Raw genomic sequence first — 22878 nt, 5'->3', positions numbered from 1 at the left:
GCATTACCAAAATTACTTCTTTTCCCTTGTAGACTGGGAGCAAAGTGCTTTTCACTTGTAAACCTAGAATAATGATGCCAGACGTACCACTAGACTCTAAGCTTTCTTCAAACTTTAAGAAAAAAAAAGAAAAGAAAAAAGGACTTTTTTCTACAAACTCACATAAAGCAGGTAACTTTCCCATTAAACAATCTCTTCAAAAAGACATGTAATTCTATTAAAATACTTCAAACACATACAATTTTGTATATTTCTTCAGTGGGACCATCAAACTTCTGCTGCATTCGCATTTCCAGGAAGTATATACGAAGTTTCAGGTTGAAGTTCTCTTTTTTCAGATCAGTGATTTGCTGTGAAATAAGAAAATTGGCCAATTATATCATACATTTCAAACCAAGGAAAGCAAACAGCAAAAGCTACTATCATTTGGTTTTTTTAATCCCTGAGGCGCTAGGCAATGCCATAGATCAGAATCCGACCAACTGGACAGTTAGATGTGCATGCATGTGCATACATATGCTCATTTTTAGCCCTGCAACAGTCTGAGACTAGCACTGAAATAACAACTATAAACCAGCATTGTTTAAAACACACACGTAATACCACGCCAGCATGCTGCTGCACAGTGCTTTTTAGAATATTCCTTCTTTAAGTACTAAAAGATCGTCCATCTTCACACAAAAAGAAACCAAGATCTTTTTAAATCGTTTTTAAATAAAAAAAAATATTAAGTATTTTTTCTTCATGTTCTATTTTATAGAAGATACTTTGAAACAGAAGTATTTCCTCAGCTAAAGCTTGGGATGGCAGCATTATTCCCGGGAGGAAAAGCCACAGGCACACAAGGCAGGAGAGCCAAATCAGCCACCGATAAAATCTTTATCCAATCGCATATTTTATAGCACAATTCTTTGGGAAAAAAACTGCTTCATACATAAGTCCTCCAGGACTCATGATTTTTGAACCAGCAGAAGCAGTAACACAGCTGATGGTTTCATTAAAAAGAGTCTCCCTCTGAAAGTTTTTAAGAGACCAAGCATAAAACATTAAGTCAAATAAGCTTGTGCCCCCTGTCAGATGCTCTCAGCAAAAGGAAATCTAATATGCTACAGAGCTACTAATAAAATATTTATGGTAGGCTTTTCCAGAAGAGTGGAGTACCACTTGTGAAAATTATTAGCAATACAACTTTTAAAATACTTGGCTCATGAAAGCCTAGAAAGATTATTTTCTGTAGCTACACTCTGAACTCGCGTTCACAAACAATTCCTCAGCTTAATAATCTCTGCCCAGCAAGATGCCTCTTCATTATTCACACAAGCAAATATCACCCAAGCAACTAAACATACAGAGGAGCACACAAACTTTGTGGCCCATGCACACATCCTGAAGAAGCCTGTCTTCACGAGCAGTAGCAGGGCTCAAAGAATCACAGAATGATTCGGGTTGGAAGGGACCTTTCAGTTTAAAGCCATTTTCCTCTCATCCTACCACCACACTCCTGACAAGGAGTCCCCCCCAAAGCCGTCCCGCAGTCCCCTTTAGGGGCTGGAAGGCCGTAGGGTCTCCCTGGAGCCTTCTCTTCTCCCGGCTGAACAACCCCAGCTCTCTCAGCTCAGGAGAGGTGCTCCAGCCTCTGACCACCTTCGTGGCCTCCTCTGGGCTCACTCTGATACAACCACATCCTTCGCGTGCCGGGGGCCCAGAGCTGAACGTGGGGCTCACATTTAACTCATCGCAGTTCCAACTGGATGACCACAGACAGCAGCAAACATGAAGTGCCCAAGCTGTAACTTACAGCACGGCACACCTCATGAGGATCACGAGGCTTCTCGAGTAACTGGAGCAACTGTTCCGGAGCGTTCAGATCAATGTAAGCATTGCGACAACGGAACTCTGTGCTTTGCTTCGAGTCACGGAGCACGATGCTCTCGGTGCTGCTCAAAACTGAAATCTTTATTTGGAACAAAGGAATTTAACGATTTATTAAGTGCAGCAGGAATTGCGTGTATCTCAGTCAGCTTTGCCCCAACAGGCTCAGCATTATGTGCAACAACTGAGAGCAGACTTTACAGCTTTTTTTTTTTTTTAAGCCCCCAGGGAATCAGCCCTAACAGTTGGTCTGTGTCTGTTCATTCAGAAAAGGCCCAAGCGTCACAGGCTTTGAAACTGTATCACTTGGACTTCTGCTAGTCTTCACACATTCAATACAGTTCTGAGTTAAAAAGAAAAACAATTTCAGAACTCCGCCTTCCTTAATTCTACTTCCATCTATTTCAGTGGCAACAGAATTAAACCAAAGAGCTTAAGTGTACGATTTCCAAAAGGCAAGCAGAACATGATGCAAACGTAAGCCAATAAGAGCAATAAATAAATGTTATCTCTGACATTGTTTCTCAGAGCAAAGTTAATTCAGGCAGACTACAATTAAAAAGTTATAGCTTAATAAAAGACAGCTTGCTCATATTTTACACGCCAAAGGAATTTTAATGGCAATGCTCTCAATTTCTGCATTTAAGGACCCAGACTTAATTTTTATGCATTTTGATTTCTGTGCTTAAAGAATAAAAGAGAAGCAGCAGACTTCATGAAAACACAGGACAACACAATACACTCTACACAGAAAATTACACGCCGCAGACACCATGGCAGCAAATACCACTTCCCTAGCTCAGTTTAGATCCTTTCCAAATCTACACAGAGCCACTTGTATGCAGAGCAGCATCTGTCAGCAGAAGCTGTGGTTTCACAGCACACGATTTTTGCCAACAGAAGCCATTTTGCAAGACAGCAAACTCTAAGTGGCTTGGGCAAAAAAAAAAAAAAATGCAACCACATACTACTAAGTTCCCTAACATGATACCAATCATCCTTTCTACTTGTGAACACCTAATAACAAGGTCCTCGATTAATATCTTTCATTTTGCCCACATAATCACATTTCCAATCTCAGGTGTTTTCCCCTTTTCCATATTGCAAGAAAGCAGAACACATTATGAATACCGATAAACCTACACCTCTAAGATCATCTACCTCAGTGTGTTCTCCAGCTCTAAACGTAAAAGGGACCTCTCTCCTGCATGGATCCATCCTTACCCCATTACATCCATCCTGGTCTCTCTGAGCTGCAAGGCAAGGAGCCCACTCTTTTCATTATTTCCTTTCCATGTCCTGCGCAAATAACATAGCACCAGAGACCAGTAAATTCATGTGTGTGTGCACCTTTAAAGTGCCAATTAAGATTTCTTTTAAAGCAGGGTAAGAACAGACTTACTATGTCAGTCCAAAAGCACATCTAACACCTTCTGGATGCTTGGTAAAAATTAAAAGGACCACAGGAGTAAGCGATCCCTTTCTCAAGCTTAGCCTTCCAGCTACCAGCAACCTCAAAAACAGAATTCCAGAAATTCCGGTTGTGTTTAATTGCCTTTAATGGATTCTTCTGCTATTACTTTAATGGATTTTTGAGCTTCACTGTCCTGTTGGCAACCACAAAGCCTCTGAGTTCTACAGCTGGGGTCCGTATGTACCAGGAAGTCAGAGATCTGTGGAGAGACCCTTTCTCCTCCACATCAGTAATAAAGGCCCAGGCTGAAATAGCTCATCTCTACCATACCTCAACGTGAAATCAGACCTCAAGAACACAGAGCATGGACCAGACAAAGGTTTTCTGCCAGTTCCTAAAGGAAAATAGAACTCCATCACACAGAACCAACAGGTTTTCCACGCTTCTACAATTTTTTCTCCTTTGAAAATGGACATTGCAGAGAGTAAACCACTTGCAGAACGCATTCTAGACTGAGGTCTTTCACAAAAGATTTTAAGCACGTACTAATGCCAAAGCAGCGTCTTTCTACCCCAGACAACAAATGAAAATAAAAGAGAAAGTGAAATAGAGACAGTAAGAAACATCTCTCACTGAGACTTTCCAAAACAAGCTTTAAGTTCTAAACAAAGAACATAGCTCTTCTCTCAAAGGGATAGAAGAAGGCAACAAAAATGGAAAGAGTTTAGAAGAAACACTCATTTAAAACTTAGCAACGCTATATAAGGTAACAGAAGTTATAGAACCACACTGAAAACTGCACTCAAATGCTTCCTGAAGATAGCAAGCCACAAATAAGAACTTGAGTTAAACATTTTTTTTTCTTTTAACAGAAGCATTGTCCTGCAACACTGCTATAACCAGTCATCATTCAGCAGTTGTAAGCAATTTGCTTATTAAACGGTTTATTCAGTAGAAACAATCAATGCAGTTAATACATTAAAAAAAATATCTAATATTGTGCTTTGTATTCCAGTAAGCACCAAAATCAGTTCTGCCTACAGAATTGTCACCATGACACTAGACCTTTACAACAAAAGCATTCCAAACACACTTGTACATAAGCACAAAAGGTTAAAGGTATCGCACAGCTGTCAGTGAATTAAAATACTAAATCCTATCCTGGTATACACAAAGATAAGGTTGATGCTTTCTTGAAATACAAGAAAGCAGCTGCGGGCTTGCAAACCACATTCTTACGTTTCCGGTGATTACATGTAGTTTTGAGCAGATGTTGCCAGCTTTCGTTTCACAACCTAAGAGCAGCAGCTGGCTAGTCTCAACAACAAGATTTTGGCTGTTTTTGAAAGCAGAAAGAGGGAAGTTCAAAGCACAGGTAGTCAGCTGATCACACCTGTAACAGATCTGCCTTGACTGATATGAACAAAGAACTCGATCCACAACTCCAGCACTGAGCCTCATACTAAAAGTCTGCTTACATTTTCATAGTCCTTCATGGTCCGAGCTCTAGTTGGTGAGATCGTATCTTCTGCCACGTCTGGTAACCCTAGACATTTGAGAAGACAGAACAAGTTCAGGCAGAGGAATCTAAGCTAGGTTTCAATTTGGAAACGGCAAAGTGTTAGTATTACCACGTTGTTAATATCTACGCTTTTTTTCTGAAGAGCATTCCAACATCCCCCAATTAAATCATGAGGTACACTGAAGTTAAGCCATCCAAAAGGGACTTTTAAAGACAAGTCCTGGGAGCAACTGCAAGGGACTGATATTAGAAATGAAGTCCTATTAAGCTACTAGAAAGCAATTCAAATCTTACAGTATCTTGCAAGTCACAGAAGAGACCTCCACATTAGACTCAGGGAAACAATGGACAGAAGATGTCAGCAGCGTCTCCATTTCTAAAATGTAAAGCCTTCTGAATGCACATGTACTTAAAACTTCTGCTGCACACATGTTCTGCAACAACTGCATTTAACAGCACTATGTAACTGTTGCCATTCAAAGCTCCTGTGAATGAGATTGTACACGATACATAGCAGTCAGAGCGCCTTAAATATCAAGAAGTTGAGGCCACAGACTGACTCTCATAAGAATTAAAATATTTCATTAAAGCACCTCCAAAATTCTTATGCAACCGTGTAGATCTGTCTTTAGAAAATCCCAGAGAATACCAGGAGACTGTTTTTAAATCTTGACATTCTAACTAATATCACAAAAAAGCGTTCCCAGAGCACATGCACAATATAGTTGTATTATTTTGCATCACTACTACGCCCCTCATATTTGCTTGCTCTTGTCAAGAGCGGGTCTTGCTGGTAAGTTTGTCTCAGTTTCTATTACCTACTTGTTCTATACGATGAAGTCAGCCAAGTTACATCACTGGATACACGCACGAATAAAGAGAAATCAAAACCATATGCTTCAAATTTACAGAAGAGAACAAAGAACGGCTAACTTGACAAAGAGTAGGTTTCAAAACAATACCATTCAGCCATTTTATTTCAAAGTAAGCACTTCAAGCTATTGTCTGCCAGCCTGAAGGATAATGACCATAATTATATACTCGTCAAACAGAAAAACATATTGAATTACAGTTTGCGTTCAGCAGAAGACACCTGGATAGGAAGGGCTCTTTAACGCAAGAAGAGAGAAAATGTAAGGTTTGAATCTATCCCAGGTATTCAGACAGAAATTAACGAAACAGAGCTGAAGTGAAACTGGAAAACTTAATGACACAGCAGGCAGTTTCCCCGAGGATGTGATAACGGGAGTATTAAAGCCTTGCGAGGCAGCCCGAGCCTTCTCAGCACAGGATGCCGAGCATCCCACAAGGGTCACAGCCGTAACCTGGCCACAGGCAGCTCACTGGGCAGCAGCAGCCGCTGGCTTTTTGCACTAAAGGGACACCTCAACAAGAAGCCACGCGGCTTAAACCCACTTTCTGCCTTTTGCCCTCAGGAAGGGGTTTATTTGGGCCGGTGCAGACTCGAGCTGTGCGGCGCTGACCCCGGGGGCTCTCGTTAAAGCGCAGGACGCCCCGCAGGCAGCTCGCCGCGCCCAAACCCGCTCCTCAGGCAGCGATTTTCTCCTCAGAGGCCGAACAGCGACACCGGGGGGCTGCAGGAGGCACCGCGGGGCTGCCCCAACCCCCCGGCCGCCCTCAGGGGCTCGGTGCCCGCCGTGCCCCAGGACCCACCCCCCCCGTCCCAAGCCGCCCCCCAGCTTTTCCCCTGGCCTTACCTCGGCTGCCGGCCGGGCCGAGCTGCGGGCCCCCGCGGGAGACGTCGGGCAGCTGGGAGGCGCTGCGAGGGGAGAGGACATCGCTGAGGGGAGGCGAGAGAGGGAGGACGCCCGAACCCCCGCCACACGCACCCATGGAGGGGGGGGGAGGGAGGGGGGGGGCAGCAGGCCCGGCGCCTCAGCCCGGAGCCCACCGAGGGTCCCACCCGCCTACCTGTCCTCAAACGCCACCGGCAGCGTCGGGTCTGCCCCCGGCAGCGAGTCCATGGCGCCGCCGGCCGCAGCCGCGGCTCCTTTGTGCGCCGCTTTGGCGGCTTCGCTGGAATTCAAACGGCCGCAACCGCTTCCGCCATCTTTGCGTCGACAGGGGTGAAGCCGCTGAAGGCGCCGCGGAGGCGAGCCAAGGCAGGGCACGGTAGAAACTAAAGGGGAGCCGCCATGTTTGGTGAGGGCGCCGGCTGGAGGTGGGCGGGCAAGGCGCCATGTTGGGTGAGGGCAGAGCGGGGCGGGGGTTGTGGAGGCTGCCAGCTGGGCCACAGAGGCCGAGCGCCATCTTGAGTGAGGGAAGCAGCAGGCACGGCGAGCCGCCATCTTTTTCTGAAGCAAGGCAGAGAGATGCTCGCTGCCATCTTTACTCAGGGCACAGCGGAGCGTTCCTGTGGGGAATGAAGGCTGCAGCTGCCGCCATCTTTGCTGAGGGCAGCCCGGGCGCCCCTCACGGGGCTGTGAGGAGGCGCCGGGGCCAGCCCCGCTGTGCCTCACGCATCTCCCTCTTTTAACTCTATTTCAAACTCTGTGCAGGCCTGATACGCTTCGCTCTGATATTTAAGACTCGCACCAGGGCACTGTGCTAGGATTTGCGTGGCATATAAAATAATCCCTCTGCAACAAAAAGGGATTTTTCTGCGGCTGCTAGCCCCAGGGATAAGGAGCAGGGAAACCTGCCCCTGCCTCTGCCTCCCAGTGCCCTGAGCGTTATCAGTAAACGAGGATGTGCTTTCCATTTTTTTATTTTGCTGTAACATAAGGAAGCTCTGTTCCTGTGAGACACTTGCCTGGCTCTCGCTACAGGATCAACCACGTGTTAAAAGCTCTGCGTTTGGTTTCCTCAGCAGTACTGAATGTGTCAGGTGTTGCTCAGCCCGGCCTCCCTCAAGGGGATGCTTACCTGGCCAGGAAACAGGCCACCGTTAAGGCTGACCCGTGGCCATGGGCCATGGTAATTTTATGGATTTGTTAATTCCAAATTGTCACGGTGCCCTGTTAGCTTCATTTTCTTGGCGTACCTGCTTATGGCTCTTCAGAACAGAAGCTGTAAGCCTGTAAAAGGCCCTGGAGCCATGGTAGCAGGCATGGCGCTGTGGTTTGCATCCCCTGGATGCGTGTGGTCACTGCGGGCTTCCCAGCACTGCTCCTGTCTCAATTTGATGTGCACAAGTGCGTGGTGGAGCAGCTGTCAGTGCCCCCAACAGCAAGGAAATGCCAGGCTCTGCTTAGTACAACTAAGCTCTTAATCTCATCTCCTTTCCCGTTGGACATGCCTGATGCTTCGCATTTTGGGGTCTGAGGGCCTTAAGAAATGCTCAGTCTCTTCAACTCCCCCTCAGCCTGAGAGACCTTTGTCACCTTATGTGACTGGCTCCCCTTTTGCAGTGCCCTCACCTTCTGCCCAGCTGAAGTTGTTTGCAAAACCGGGTCTGCCATATGGCACCGGGATCCGATCAGCCCATCTGCAAGGTGGCTTCACATGCTTACAAAGCAGTTCTTCATAAAACGAGCGAAGGCCGCTTACTGGGAGGATACCAGCGTGCTATTGGTTACAGTAAGGTATTACATATTTGATGCGTGCCATTAAATCAGCATCCATCAGCCGCAGGTACAGTACGAATCATTTACTGCTTATGTTCCATAGGCTGGTGCAGCACCTCTGTACCTGCAGAGCCATGCTGCATGTCCCAGCATACCTTTTGAAAGGAGATCAGCAGGGCCCTCCTTGTTATCACCTCGTGCCATGGTTGTTGGACAAAGGCATACAGCAGATATACAACTTCCCTGGGTTACTTCCCAATGTTTAAAAATCGGCAGCAACATTAAGGAGCAGTGAGGGGCAGGGTAAATGTATTGTTTAGAAGCAGTTAACAACTTGCCTCCTGATAATCTGCTTAATGTTATTTAACCTTATCTTAATTAGCAATACATTTGGGGAGACTATGGAAAATCCTTGTACCAGCAAGCCATGCTGGAATGGCGCTTTCTTAGTTTACAAAGCAGTCTGAGGTCCTTAATGCTCCAGAAACAAAGTGCTAAAGGGAGTCTAGGAAAAAAATACTTACGGAGTGTGCAATGGTATGGATCTTGTCGACAACAAACTCCAAGGGGGCAGTATGACAGCCAGCTGCTCAGTGCACTGTGGCTGAAGCCTGACAGTGGCACTAGGAGGGCAGATGTCACCATCAGCTGGGCCTGGGTCCTGTCCCCAAGTCCCGACACTGGGGACTTAGTTCAGCATTCAGTTATATTCAGTACTGTTACAGTTCACAACAAAATTCCTCCTCAGCTAAGTCATGCAGAATCAAACTGTTCTGCTAATGCAAATCAGGTTTCAATAAACTCCCTGAAATTTCACCAGTGTGGCCCTTGCTTTTATAGCTCTGGCTCGGTTAAGCATTTGAATGAATGCATAGTTCTTAAGTGCTCACTTAATTAATGCTGACTTACCTCCAAGTTCTTTGCTTAATAGGAGTCAGAGTTAGATGTAACATGCAGCAGGCAAAGCTAGCCTTTAGCATTCATATTTGCATCTAATAAGATAATTTCTTAACATTGAAAAGTGAGCAAGAAACGCAAGTTTTTCATAGGTCATTTTGCAGACATTACCAAAACCATGTTCAAAACTATTGGCTGTGGATTTCAGAGCATCTGATGAATATCAATTTTCTTTGGAAGATCCACTGTGGTCATGAAGAAATATAGCATATAATATCCTCTTCCAACGTCTAGCTTTGCTCTATCAGTTTCATTTTTAATGACTGCATAGATCTCTGACAAAATATGTCCATGTGAATTTTATACACAATAATGGGGAAATACGTGTTGACTGCCCGGCTACCAAACATTTTAATGAAAGCTGAAAGCTGGAATTGTTAATAAACAGACACAAGAGATCATAGGGTTCATTTTTTAGAGGGATTATCTGACACAGCGCTAGCTGTACTAATGAATATCTGATGTTAAAAAACATTTTTGGGCCACGGTTCTCATCTCACATACAGGGGTATAATGAAAGAATAATTCTCTTGGAACAAATGTCATTACTGGGATGAGATCAGATTCAATCCCGTAGGTTTCAATCCAGCTCGGATTGCTATCCATGGAAAGACTCCTGCTGAACTCTAATGAACAAAAAACAAATGCAAAAATCCAAGTGGCATAGATACAAATTATATACATTTATTTTTATTCATTTTAAATAACATTCTTCTGTATAAATTCTGACATATATTCAAATCATACACTTTTTTCATTTTAGAAATGCATTTGTAAGCATAGCATATGCTTAGGAGACGCCTTATTTGGATGTATAGTAAGACTGATGGGTTTCAGTTGGGAGCAAGTACAACTTTAAGGCCCATATTTTTCTTATTTTATTCCATCCCTCTGACACACAAAGAACAGAATCCTGGGGGAGCTCATTTTAAAACTTCACTTTAAAGAGAAGCATATTTTTAGGATCCAATCTTATATCTTTTATTTAAAGGAGACTGTGCAAACTTTCTGCCGCATTTACACAGCGTGTAACATTTAGGAAAGAGGCGCTGTACAGCAGCGGTTAACTGGCCCAGGATATCTGGAGGATGCTGAATACATCCCCTCCACTTTCATAAATGGCTTCCAACGCGCTAAGTTTGCTCAGCCTGGTCCAAGGGAATTATCATTCCAATGGATGACAGCTCCTGACAGCTCCCCAGGGCTAGTGCTCCATGCAGTTATTTCTAGCTACAGTGGTTCGTAAGATTTAAGATCATCTGCTCGCATTAACCCAATCATACTTTTGCATGTCTGTTGCACTCTGTGCTTACCAAATGCTCTCCTAAGTTGTGAGCCAGCCAGGCTGCCTCATGCCTTTGACACATCATTGCTTTTTGCCCTTTAACCGCTCCATGATATCCTCGTGCCTTCAGCTATTGACTGTGGAGCTGAACTCACCCCATCCAGACCAGGTCCACAGGGACCGCACGGCCCCGAGGATCATGCCTGGAGAGCTGGCTTCCCACCCTTACCCACCTCATCGTACCTTCTCTGTGCTCTACAGCTACTGTACCATCCCTTCGAGGGCCTTTTTCCACACCACCACACCACTGGAGCCAGACAGCACCACAGCCAGGTAGAAGATGAAAGCTCTGCGTGTCTTTATCGCCACGCCAGCCCCAGAAGTCACCCAGTCCCGGTGGCCTTTAGCACCCCGGCTCTGCACCCCACCCAAGTGTGACACCAACCCCAGCTGACGGGAGATGTAACTAGCTCGGCTTCTGCCTCACCCCCTGCAGTGCCCAGGGGCTGGCTGCACGACTGAGAGGCAGCAAGCATCTAATCTCAGATCAAAGTCAACACGAAGCTGTTTGTTCTTCCTTGCTGAGGCATCGATCTCCCCTTACAAATGTCATTCCCCTAAGCCGGAGGTCTGGCTGGCTGGAGATGGCAGCTTTCTTCCTGCTCACACATCTTGCCATCTGACGAGCAGTGTCCCAGTGCCACATCCTTGCTGTGCTCCAGCCCCTGCTAAGGAACACCCTGTGCTTTCCTCTGCTGCCCAGCCTGGGCAGCCACGTCGCCGGCCCGGCCACGTTTGCCACCACGTCTGCAGGGGCCGTTTAGATCCCTTCATCCAGACGTGAGACCCCAGACCACGGGGCATCACCCCCCCCTGCAGAATACCAGAAGGCATCCTGACCTTTTTTCAAACCCAAGCCGAAAACATGAAGTGCTCGCAGGTTGGAGGCCAGAAGCAAACGCCTCCATGCTGTGGTAGGCAAGGACCAGGAGGGCTCAGCACCTGAACTCGCGCTCCGGTTTGCAGATGGTCATTATTTCTACAGCAAGAGAGAAATCAAACCCTATTCCTGTTACAAAGCAGCCTACAGCTTTACCAAATCTGGGGAAGAGGTGCTTTGTGGCACCTACTAAAATGGTTTGGAAACATCAGAGTGAACAGCCTGTCCTTCACTTTGCCTGCTCGCATTAGCCCCAGAAGCTAACAGTTCCCAAATTCCCTTTCCCCACCCTATGAAGTGACCAAGTGCAAGCCTATCACAATACGAGCACTGCCAAACAATTCCAATTTTTAGGAAATCCTCTATTTTGTCGCCACTCTGCTCTTTAAAAGCTGGGTGAGTAACTCAAGGATTAGCAATATGCAGATTTTCTTCTCCATTCCTCCCCTGTTTTATACCTACAAGTAGGATTGCTCTGAGTGACTTCAGCCCAATTTATCACGTAAACTACGGGACCTCACCCAGGCCCCTGGCAGGCAGCAGGAGCTTTTCCCTGTTTGCCTGTAAGCAATGCCCCGTTGTGCTCTCACCATTTCCCTCGGCCGTCCTCGGCTACTTTCCTTTCTTGCTCTGCCTCATCTTTAAATCAGGCAGCAAGTTTCTGAGGCAGAAGTGACATCTTTGTGCCCGTATTTAAAGCACCTATTCCCCCCCACACACCCCAAGAAAGTCTCCAACAATAAGAAAAGGCTCCATGCAGCACCAGAAAGCAAATAAATAATCACCACCATTCTTCCTACCATTTCTCACACCGAGAAATATTTACTTTTGCCCGGCTCTGAGGATGCGTCAGTCAGCTCCTGCTGACCTTTAGCAGGTACTTCATTCCTCCTCAGCACCAAGCGCTTGCAAAGCACCAACACGCACAGCAACGCAGCTTTCGTTCTGAGGCTGGCCATTAGTTTGGTGAAATACGAGTTTCATGCCCTGCGTCATTGTAACGAGATCAGTTTTCGGGGGGCTGACCCGGTGGCTCCCCGGCACAGGCAGGGCACGGTGCCAGCCCTGAGGCTCACACACTACAGGTGGGAGTGACCTCCCCGTCCTGTGCTGCCCGTTTGCTGTTCTTCCTCTGCTGGCCCCCCAAAAAATTAGGGGAATCTCTAAAACCTATAGTCCCCTGTAGGTTTTTTGGCAGCTGATTCCCCACCGCCTTGTGCTACATGACGTTTCTGAAAGCACCCGTGCACTTCGAGCTTTAGGGCTGGAAGTGCAGATCACCTCGTGCGAGCTCTGCAGCTGAAAACCGTTTCCACCCAAATCCAGATTTTTTCCTTCGAGAGAGGCCACGAGGCTGCGCCCAGCCCTCCCCAGCACCATGTGGGCACGGGAGGGACGGCAGCGAGATCCCGACATGATGAGCAGCCACACATGAAAAGCTCAGCCATCGAGACCAGGCTCTCAGTGCATCCATGACAGTGTATTTGCAGCTCGTATAAAGATTTAAAAGCAAATAACAAAATGGTACATCAGACTGCTGGACACCCGTTAGGCCCCACTCGTGGTGTCGCTGGCTGTTTACTCTGTATTGAAAGGAACGGGGAAATTTGACAGATGCAAGTAGGGAGCACTCACATTTTCTCTAGAGAAGAAAGTTCTTCGATGACACCCTAGAAGAAAAGCTTTAAGCAGTGGGTGTTTGCCAGAGTCCCAGCTCCAACAATATTGCCATCTAATTTACAGTATTTTAAACAATCCTCAGGGTTTGTTTTTCTTTTCAAACAATGCCACTAACTGCTGTACAATTAAAATCTAGATGATAAAATATGACTGAGGAGTAGGGGAGGTTGGGGAGAGGGTCCATGGTTTTGTTGTTGGGTTTTTTTGGTTGGTTGTCTTTTTTACAAATAATTACAAATACAATTCCAAGAAGATATATTACATTTTATATACAGAACACACCATTTCTATCAGGGTAGGGTATTAAGCCTAGCTTTTATTTTTACACGGCAACCCTGAGATGTCTTGTCATCTTCCCTTGCACGGAAACTATACAAGTTCATTAACTTCTTCTAGAACAAAAAAAGCGGACTGCTATGTTTTAATAGCATCATCACCCTGTATAAATACTCAGAAAGGGAAAAGCTTACTCTCCTCCCTAACTCCGATATTTTTTGTGATACTTTTCCCTGTTTCCCAGCTTAGTGGAAACAGACAATGGTGACTTCTGTTCAATTGTGCAACTCACTCCTCTACTTGCCTCTTGGTAGTACAGTGAACGACCATTTCCCTTTTTTTTTTTTTTGTCCTCCTTTTCAAACAAATTCATATCAGGAACTAATATGAAGCCTTCACAAAGGTCTGTTTCCTGAAAATCCACTGTTAACTCATGAGCTACTTTTCAAGCTAAAGGATGCAGGCGTAAGTGTTAGGTTGGCTGGAAATACAGTAGCTTCTGCTAAATCCCGGGGTATCGCTTTTGCCACCCCATCACCCCATCTTCATAAATAACATATTTTAAGATCAGCATAATCAAGTCTTTAACAACAGTGAACTCGGTGGGTCTTCACGGAGAACAAGACACCGAATGCATCTCACCGTATTACCCAAAATTCAGACGTACTACACCTTTTTTCTGTTCACCTGCAAGCTACAGCATGCCCAGCATACGAGTATCCGAAGAGCAAATTCCTCTGCATGGAGCCTCAGCACGGATCCTGACAGCCCTCCAACAAGCCCTGTATCTTCTTTAAGCCAACTTTGGAACAGCTGGATTGCTTCTTCTTCTAAGCTTTGTAATTGTGCATGGGAGTTGTCAGCGTTAGCTGTCCGTTCGGTGCCACTTCATTCCCGTCGTCTTCCAGCAGCCCCGAAACATCCGCGTTGGGGATGCTGTCGTGGTAGCTGCTAAAACTGATGTTGTCCTCTTTGAGTTCAATGGTCCAAAAAGGAGCGTTAAGTTTTCTGTTTTGATACTCGCGGTACATGTAGACAGCACCCACAAAGCCCATTAGCAGGACCACAACGATGATGATAACTGTCAAAATAATTATGTTAAACTGAGTCCAAGAAACATCTGCAAAAGCAGAGGTACTGTTGTCAGAGGAACTTATAGGAAATAAAGTCTGGATAGTTGTTGGTGCCAATGTGCTGTTTATCACTGCAGTTGGGAATGATGTTGCCTTGCTAGTGTTTGGAGCAGAAGTTGTAAACTCTCTTGTTTCTGGGCCAAGAGTGGCTTCTACAAAACAAACAAACAAAAAAAGACAATGTGAACAATAAAAACGTGATAAGATGGAATCAAACAAACGCTTTTATATAACAGTTTTTATGTCAATCAAGTCTACACTGTTAACGCTGGATTTTTTTATCAAAATAGCTCACAAAAAGGGTTGGCCAGGGATTTTTAAGACAATTCTGTGTGCTAAGTGCTCACTGACTGCAGAGATCCCGTGCAACCTGGTGATGGCTGGCTAAGTTTACTATCTGAAGATGGGTGAATAAGTGCACTAGCCAAGACCAAGTGTTAGATACATGAGCTCAGGATGATAGCAGGCCACCTGGTCCAGCTCATACTCAGCACATGAAAATGGGGCTCCTGCAAGCTCGGCAGGAGTTTGAACTTTGGGTCTGACGACGGGAGAGTTTCACTCGCTGTCTGCATGGGCTGGGCAACCAGGCTGGCAGGGCGCCGTGAGCCCAGGAGCGTGCACCTCTCACAGCACACTACGTGTAGGATTTGCGGTAGCAGTATGAGACTGTTCCTGCCTCACCTGTACAAGACCAAAAGTGAAAGCAATGAACCTCAGTATTCTGCTGCCACAGTGTTTAGCACCAGGTTTCAGTATTTACGCTGTGGAATGTAAAATCCCAGTTCCGCTTTTGAGTGAAACCGTACACAAACTTTGTGGAAACCCCCAGCTGGCATAACCAGGGCCAGAAGGCAGCTGAATCAGCAAAATGAACCTTCCAGGGGCTGAAACTTCAACCAACCAAAATGTACTCTACACCTACTGTTCCACAGGACTCTGCACTCTCTTTCCCATCTCCTTCATTTCTCTTTCTGCTGTCAGAAATGCAGCATCATTTCAAACCCACTTGCAGCTGCAGGAGTTACCGCTGATGGTGCCGTGCTGCACTGAGCCTGCCCTCCTGCAAAGCACGCCTACAAACGATGCCTGAGGAAGGGAGTCACTTCCGAAGGACCGACTGTGCACAAAGCTGCATCTCCAGCGGCAACAGGAGCTGCGAATATGGAGCACGTCTCCTGCCATGGGCCCTCGGGGGAACTCCCATGGGTTAAATTTGGGGTGCCAGGTGCTCAGAAACTCCTCTGGCGGAGGCATCGTCCTCCTGCTCTGAGTCCCTCCCTGCGGCAGCTTCTCCTTTCTCTGCAGGTGCTGTGTGAGGTTGATAAGGATGGTCAGGATGCTGGCTGCCAGAAGGCATTTCTCTACGGGATAACGGGCAGAATGCAGCAGCAGGAAGCAATGTGACAGGAGCAAGAGGCTCCTGGATATGGCTCTGCCCTGGAGAAGGGCACGAGGAATTCAGTCATCCTTTCCAAATTCCTTCACCAACACTTAATTCTTGGCAAATCCGGCCAGCAGCTATAATTAGAAAAAAACAGAACCGACACAATGGCTGATTCACCAGCAAGGAAATGGGACTTTTTTGGGCTTTATTTGTGAGTCAGCATCAGCTAAGCGCTGGCGAGGGGGACAGGGGTGAAAACATTTCCTGGCACTGATGGTAACATCACGGGGAAACAGTGCCGCGCTCTGACAGCAGGCCGCGGCTCTGGGCTGATACAAGGGCGCCTGTTTCCGCTCCCCAGGGCCGTGCCAGCCCTCCAGATGTCCTGAGCCCGCTCCTTGAGAGCAGCAGCTGTTCACTCAACGGGCTGCTTTGGCAGCTTCGTCAGGAGCGCCGCATCCAGCTGCTCCGTTCGAGCACAGCCTCTGCAAAGCTGCTGCCGCCTCGTGCCGCGAGCGAGCGGCGGGGAGCCCACAGCAGCACGCAGCCCGCGTGCCAGCACCCAGGGAAGGCAGCGGTGCTGTGCGGGGCAGCACGGTGCTGTGCGGTGCCACAATCCTGCCCGCTGAGCCTCACCCTTGTGGCAGGGATACCACACACCTCGGGGTCAAAACTCCTCACTTGGGTCATGCCACACATCTGCTGGATGTTGTCCCGATCAGCCCCGAAAGCATCAAAACCTTGGTGAGGTTTGAGAAGGGTCCCTGTGGAAACGGGAGGTTGGCTTTAGGTTTGCCCAGGCTGGCCAAAGCATCCTGTTGTACCAACCGCAGCCGCTTCACTGAGCCCGACAATTTTCTCTGCAGATCTGGTGAGGATTTCACTCGAGAAGCCACTCGAAGCTAGGCCACTCAGATGCGCTGGTGGTTTATGAAAATCCCATCCTAAAACTAGGTAATGCTCAAGTACCTCTTCTGAGACAAGTGAAAGATGCTGTCAGCCTTCTTAATTGCATAATAAGAGAGAGAAAAAACAGGTGTCAAGGAAACAGGAAGGCTGGATGAACACATGTCCCAGTCCCTTTGAAAGGGGTCAGTCTTTACCCACATCAGGAACCGGCTGTAATGATGCCACTAAAATAAAGCAAGGAGTGCAAACCCAAGTATACAAGCAAAATCATCCACATGGATTTTAATGGAGCAAGGTCATGGAGTTCTTTGCACAGAGTCAGAGCTGTGCAGAGGGAGATAATGGATGACCCGACGCAAAGCTGCCATTTCCAGCCTGTAACTGTAAAGTTACAGCTAATGAGCATTCAACTTTTTTGTATTGATCATCTCCCTGCAGAGAGGGCTCTGCGATTGCACCTCCTGAGAGCAGCATGGGAGTGAAAACCACATTAGCTCCTAATGGAAGATCTGAATTAAATCTCTGTTGGTGACAAGGATGAATTCGGGCCCAGATACTTTCCTGAACTCTGGGCTCTCTTATCTAATGCTTAAGAGCCCCGGTAACGTCTCTATGCATGGAGCTGGAGATCCACCCTGTGGAAAAACTTCCAAATAACCACTGAAGTGGCAACGTAAGAATTATTTTCTCTCATTTTACTCTGAGTTTTACTACGCAGTAGCCTCTCTAAGTATCAGAGCTAGCTTGCACCTGAGGATGCTACATGCAGCGTCTTGGATGTGGGCTGAAAACTGATGAAAGACCCCAGAGCAGCTCCCTGTAAGTGCTGGCACTGACTTGCTGTGTCAGTCTGGGTCTCACCTCTCAGCTTTGGCTGCCCCACACAGAAAGCAACAAGAAGAATATCTAAACTTGTTCTGAGTGGCACCGTGTCAGGGGTGGCAAAAGTTATTATGAAGAGGTCCCTTTGCAGGGAACTAGACAGTGCTGTAAATGGACCGGTCAATCCGGACAATTCCGCAGGCACTCAGAGATCAAACACATCATGCAGTGGAAATCTGGAAACCTACATTTAAAGGCACTACAAACAGATTTCTCCCCTGCAAACTGTCCTGACCTGTGAAAGGAACTGTCTGTCCAGGTATTTGCAGAATGCCAGGGGCAAGCAGCACGTCAGGAGCATCGCTGCTGCTCGTTTCAATGTAGGCCATGCCCAGCTTCTGGTAAGGGAGGACAGAGCTTCAGAAGCGTAGGAAACTGCCTAGGGGAAGTCTTCCCTGAGCACCATCCTGAGCCAGCCCTTCCGGAGGCGTAGGGTTCTCTGTTTACTTTGGAAGACCTTAAAGCTGCTTCCTCCTCAGCTCCAAAAACACCAGGGGAACAATTAACAGCCTTCCCTCCCCAGTCTTTGGGCAGCTCGCGCCCATCTGATGCGCACGGCAAGCCTCGGCTGTGCTTTGAGGAGTGCCTGTTACCTTTCCTGGTGCAGTTGGTGCCCTCGGGGTCTCGGACGTAGCCGTCCTCGCACTCCTGGCAGTGGAAGCCAGCGGTGTGGTACAGGCAGCCGATGCACTCCCCGCTCTCCGGCTTGCAGACGCTGGGTGACAGCGCCGGGTCCACGTTCCCGTTGCACTGACACCTGACGCAGATGCTGTCCGAGTTGTAGTAGCCGCTGTCGCACTGGTTGCAGTTCGGGCCGGTGTAGCCAGCTTTGCATTTGTCGCACGTTGGGGCAGCTTCACCAGGCTCTAAGGAACAGAGAAAGCAAAAGAGGGATGTGCCATAGCCCCTCAGAGAAACACCCGCTGGGGGATTTGTTCTGTGGGACCCGACCGTAAACCACTTCGACAAGAATCAGCAGCCACTGAGTGTTAATCTCTAAGAACTGTATTTTTGGCTTAAAATCTAACTGCTGCATCCTCTGTTTCTAGGGGGAAAAAAAACGCTTTGTGGGTTTCTGACGCCTGGTACCAGCATCACAGAGCATGCTCAGCACGTTGCTAAGCGAACGGATGATTGCTCCTGAATGCTTCCATCTCGAGCAGCCAATTTCAGGAAGCAGCTGGAACTGTATCGGGGATGTCAGCAATCTGCAGGAACTTTGGGGCCTATATGAAGCCAGAGGAGGCTTGATTGCACAACTGATTAAGGAAATATCAAAAAAAAAGTCTTACATACGTTCATTACAGCTATGACTTTTCTCAGTTATATCAAAACAGAGCGGGAAGATGGGGAAATCACGTTTGAGTCCCATGCAGATGTCCAAAAGCAAGCTCACGGAGGCACGGACGGCTGCGTGGCGCTGCTGGGCATCTCCTGCGCCTCTCCCTGCTGCCACAAGCGTGGTGGTTTCTCTCTGCAAAACTCTGCAGGCTTTTCAGAACAAGCTGTGTGCTGACTGATCTGCCTCCGCCACAGCTGCAGCCAGCAGCAAAGGGCTTCTGACACCTCTGCTGCACACCTGCTCTCGCAAGAGCGAGGCAAGCACCAGCAAAACGCCTCGAGCCTCACCGGGCTCCTGGGGCTGCTCCCACCAAGACGCCCCGGTCCCACCCTCACGGGCTATAAACCACCCCCCAGGCTGATGCACTCTGAGCAGCGATTTAATCAAACACTTTGAGAAGAGCCGTGCTCCTTATCAGAGGAATGAGACCCAACCCCAAAGCCTTACGTATTCGGCAGGTGCCGGTCGATGCCACAGTGGAGCACGGGCAGCGGTGGCAGGCGCGGGCGCTTCGGTAGAAGCCCTCCTTGCAGAGCTCGCAGTGCTTCCCCTCCGTGTTGCCCTCGCAGTGCAGGCAGGTGCCTGGGGACAGGAGAACAAGCAGCCGGTCAGCAGCAGGAACTGGAGCAGAACATTTGGAGCAAGAATGTGCCTGGGGTGCTGGCAATGATCAGAGCTCTCAGGTGGTTTGGGATGCCCTCCGGCCAAAACACAACCGTAGGACCAGCCCTGGCCTCTTATGACCTTCTGAGGGTCATCCCCTGCTCCACACACACATGGAAAAGTAGGTAGCCCCAGCAGAGATGCCCGCAGCTCATCGCTTTTAAAGGTCAGTGCGGGTAAATACACGCTATCAGTATTAAATATTCCTCAACACAAAGGGTTTGGGTTGGCATCTGTGACAGCAAGCCAGGATCTTGATGCTTAAACTCCCCTAGGCTCAAGAGGGATCCCTCCAGCTCACGCCTTTACCTCTTTTTGTGTTCCTACACCACAAATCTGGGGGCCAGGGGTAAATAAATGCCACCGTCCTGCTCTGGGGGCTGATGGCTCCGTCCCAGCAGCGTGGCTGCAGCTCCTCCATCCCCGTCACAGGACTGTTTGCTACGGGCACCAGCCCGCAGCAGCACTGACCTTCCTGCAGAAACAGAGGAGACCTGGGGGCACCCGTGAGCCCCCGCCCCTACCTGGGGAAGCCCCTGAATCAGAAAACCGACAGGCTGTGTCTCAGAAGAGGCTGTGTCCTAATGGCCCTCTAAATTGCATTTCAACATTACCGTGAGCAGAGAAAGAAAAATCTCCCTAGTTATAAAAAGGCAGCCGCAACCAGAAGCCCATCCATCAATGGGAACATCCTATAATTCAGCATGCTGCTCGTCGAGGTGGCAGTGACCTGAGGGGTGCTTTTTTGATTAAATCCCCTGTACAAGGCTCTAAAAGGGCAACAGCCACCTTACAACAAACCAGGGGGGGCACAGCACGGTTTATTCCCTGCATATCTGAGCACCGACAGGAGGTTTGCTGAGCTGCAGTGCTGCGGGGGTATGGAAAAGTCTCCTACCAACACGAACCACGTCTAAAATTCTGAACTGGGCTAACATCAACTGTTAAAAAACCCACAGCAGATTTCCTCATTGATTTTGGAGCGGTTTGGCTCCCGTGCAAGCCCAACACGCTGCACGCCTTCTCCTCCTCTCCCTGCACAGCGAAGGCTCCGCAGCCGAGCGTCCCCAGCGCGTCCTCGCAGCCCAGCCTCGTGCCAAGGACGGGAAGCAAACCCTGCAAACCCTGGCGGCTGCCGATTTTGGGAGGCGGCTGATTCACCGCGGCAGAGCCGGCAGCACCCCGGTGACTCAGGACGCCCGCACGGCGTCAGCTCCCCCGCAATGTTTGCTCTGCACCCGGCCGCCTGTCAGACACGAGCCGGTGGGTTTTGTGGGAGAGGTGTCAGGGTTAGAAGGGAAAACCATCTTCTGCTCTCTGCTTCTGCAGCTGCAGCCCTCCGTCAGCCGCTTCGCGAAAGTCACCGTGCCCGAGCAGCACCGAGGTGCCTCGACCCGTGCTCGGCAGGCGGCCGTGGTGGCGTAAAGCCGGGACCACCTCTGTGTTTGCTGTACAGCCGCGGTCAGTCCAGGACCACCTTTCCTGTCAGGGGAAATTACCCGCATTTATCTACAGCAGCCCGGCAAAATGGCTGTGTTTCCAGTGAGTCAGCAGCTCGCTCAGCCGCGCAAAGCAATCGGGTATCAATGTGGAAAGCCTTAATAATTAATAGCACTTCCCACCCTGATAAGGCCCTGGGGAGGGATCGGAGCCAGCCGTACCCCAGCTGGGCGGATGCGACCCCACTCGCTGCACAGCCACAACTCCCGGCACAAGGGTCACGCTGAAGGAAGTGCCTGGGGAGCTCTGGCTGCCCGATTTCCAGCCCAATAATTTAAAATGTTCCTCCTGGGCACGGCTACGCTGAGCGAGGCTGTGCAGGGATGGCTTCCGAGCCGCCAGAGGGAGCCCAAAGTATGGCATTAATGCAGGGAAAAAAAAAAAAAAACTTGAAAATTTGACAAAGCCTGCACAGAGTTGATGTAAAGCTGGGAGGTCACACAAAGTGCAGGCTCTAGAGCAGGCTGAGCACGCTGGGTTCCTCGCAAGGCGGCAGATCGCATTTTTATGGCCTGTTCTCTGTTCTGGTTTTGTTGGGTTCCCCCATCCCCGGCAGCAAATAAAGCAGATGGAGGAAAAGGGGGGGAAAAAAAGGTCATTAACCTAAATGAGGGCTTTTCTCTGCCGTGCAGCAGTCGGGGCTGGAGCACCCCAGTCGCAGGGCAGCCGGAGCAGCCCCAGTCCCGAGGCCACGGCTGCACTGGGGTTTGAATCAAGAGAGGGGGGAACGTCGGGGAAGGAGAAGGAAGAGCAGATTATCTTACTCCTTCACAAAACCCACACGCCCAGCTCCAAATCAGCAACACAGCTGATGTGTACACAGCTTTAGGTCCAATTTGTATCCTGCAGTATTAGCAGGACATAAGCATGTACTTAAAATTCAGTAAGGAATGAATGCACCAATTCATCCTCGAGGAGTGCAGCCCCCAAGCCCACAAAAACAGCTCTGCTGAGCAGGACCAGGGCGCTTCCTGGGCACAGCCGGCACTGTGCCTGCCTGTTCCTCCGCTGCAGACACTCAGGCCACAAGGGAACAAACATTGGTGCCAAAATTGCCCAAAATACCATATTTGACGAGCTCTGTCTCTGTGCCAGCTATCAAAAAAAAAAAAAACAAACCTCTGCAGCATTTCTGAAATGACTGCCCCTTTCTGAGCTCCTGGGTAAATATTACAGAATTGCTTTCCCTCCTGGAAGTTGTGATGAGAATTTGAGTTTTGCAGGGTGAGTTTTGTTGCTAAGCAGGGGCTGCGCAGGCAGTCGCACAGCGCTGCTCCTCTGGGACTTCTCCTTCCAGCGGGGATGGGAAAGCAATTCGTTTTTTTCCCTGTCCTCCCGTAAGCTCTTCAAGCACAGGTGCCTCGATATTTGCACTCCAACATCCATATGAGTGAGAGACAGCCAAAGAAATGATCACGGAAAATGAACAGGGCAAACTCATAAGAAGTGAGCAATGTTAATTAGGTGCTGCCAGTATTTTCCAACACTAATTATGTTGTCTGAGGCAATAATAGTCACCTTACGTCACTGCCAGTACAGTATATGTTTCCAGGTAAACAGCAGTTAAACAAAAGCTCCTTAAAAGCCTG

At 48.4% G+C, this 22878-nt stretch overlaps 2 protein-coding genes across 2 annotated transcripts in view; both read right to left on the bottom strand.

Moving 5' to 3' along the window:
• The window catches only part of CDK5RAP2 (CDK5 regulatory subunit associated protein 2), an 80105-nt gene extending 73011 nt beyond the window's left edge, over positions 1 to 7094 (bottom strand). The window contains 5 exon segments of the mRNA XM_048052975.2: positions 240 to 350; positions 4765 to 4832; positions 6527 to 6588; positions 6741 to 6809; positions 6811 to 7094. Coding sequence (XP_047908932.2) covers positions 240 to 350; positions 4765 to 4832; positions 6527 to 6588; positions 6741 to 6809; positions 6811 to 7079 — 579 coding nt within the window. The 5' untranslated portion in view covers positions 7080 to 7094.
• A 2866-nt stretch (positions 7095 to 9960) lies between these two features.
• MEGF9 (multiple EGF like domains 9) overlaps positions 9961 to 22878 on the bottom strand; it is a 44541-nt gene continuing 31623 nt past the window's right edge. Inside the window, exons 4-6 of the mRNA XM_066981038.1 lie at positions 19574 to 19708; positions 18378 to 18650; positions 9961 to 14758 (exon numbers count right to left, since the gene is read on the bottom strand). Coding sequence (XP_066837139.1) covers positions 14304 to 14758; positions 18378 to 18650; positions 19574 to 19708 — 863 coding nt within the window. The 3' untranslated portion in view covers positions 9961 to 14303. The remainder of the gene's footprint in view (positions 14759 to 18377; positions 18651 to 19573; positions 19709 to 22878) is intronic.

This window comes from Anser cygnoides, chromosome 20, assembly GCF_040182565.1.
Source record: "Anser cygnoides isolate HZ-2024a breed goose chromosome 20, Taihu_goose_T2T_genome, whole genome shotgun sequence".
Taxonomy (NCBI): Eukaryota; Metazoa; Chordata; class Aves; order Anseriformes; family Anatidae; genus Anser; species Anser cygnoides.
Note: the sequence above shows the minus strand (reverse complement) of the source record. Positions and strands in the feature narration are given on the sequence as shown.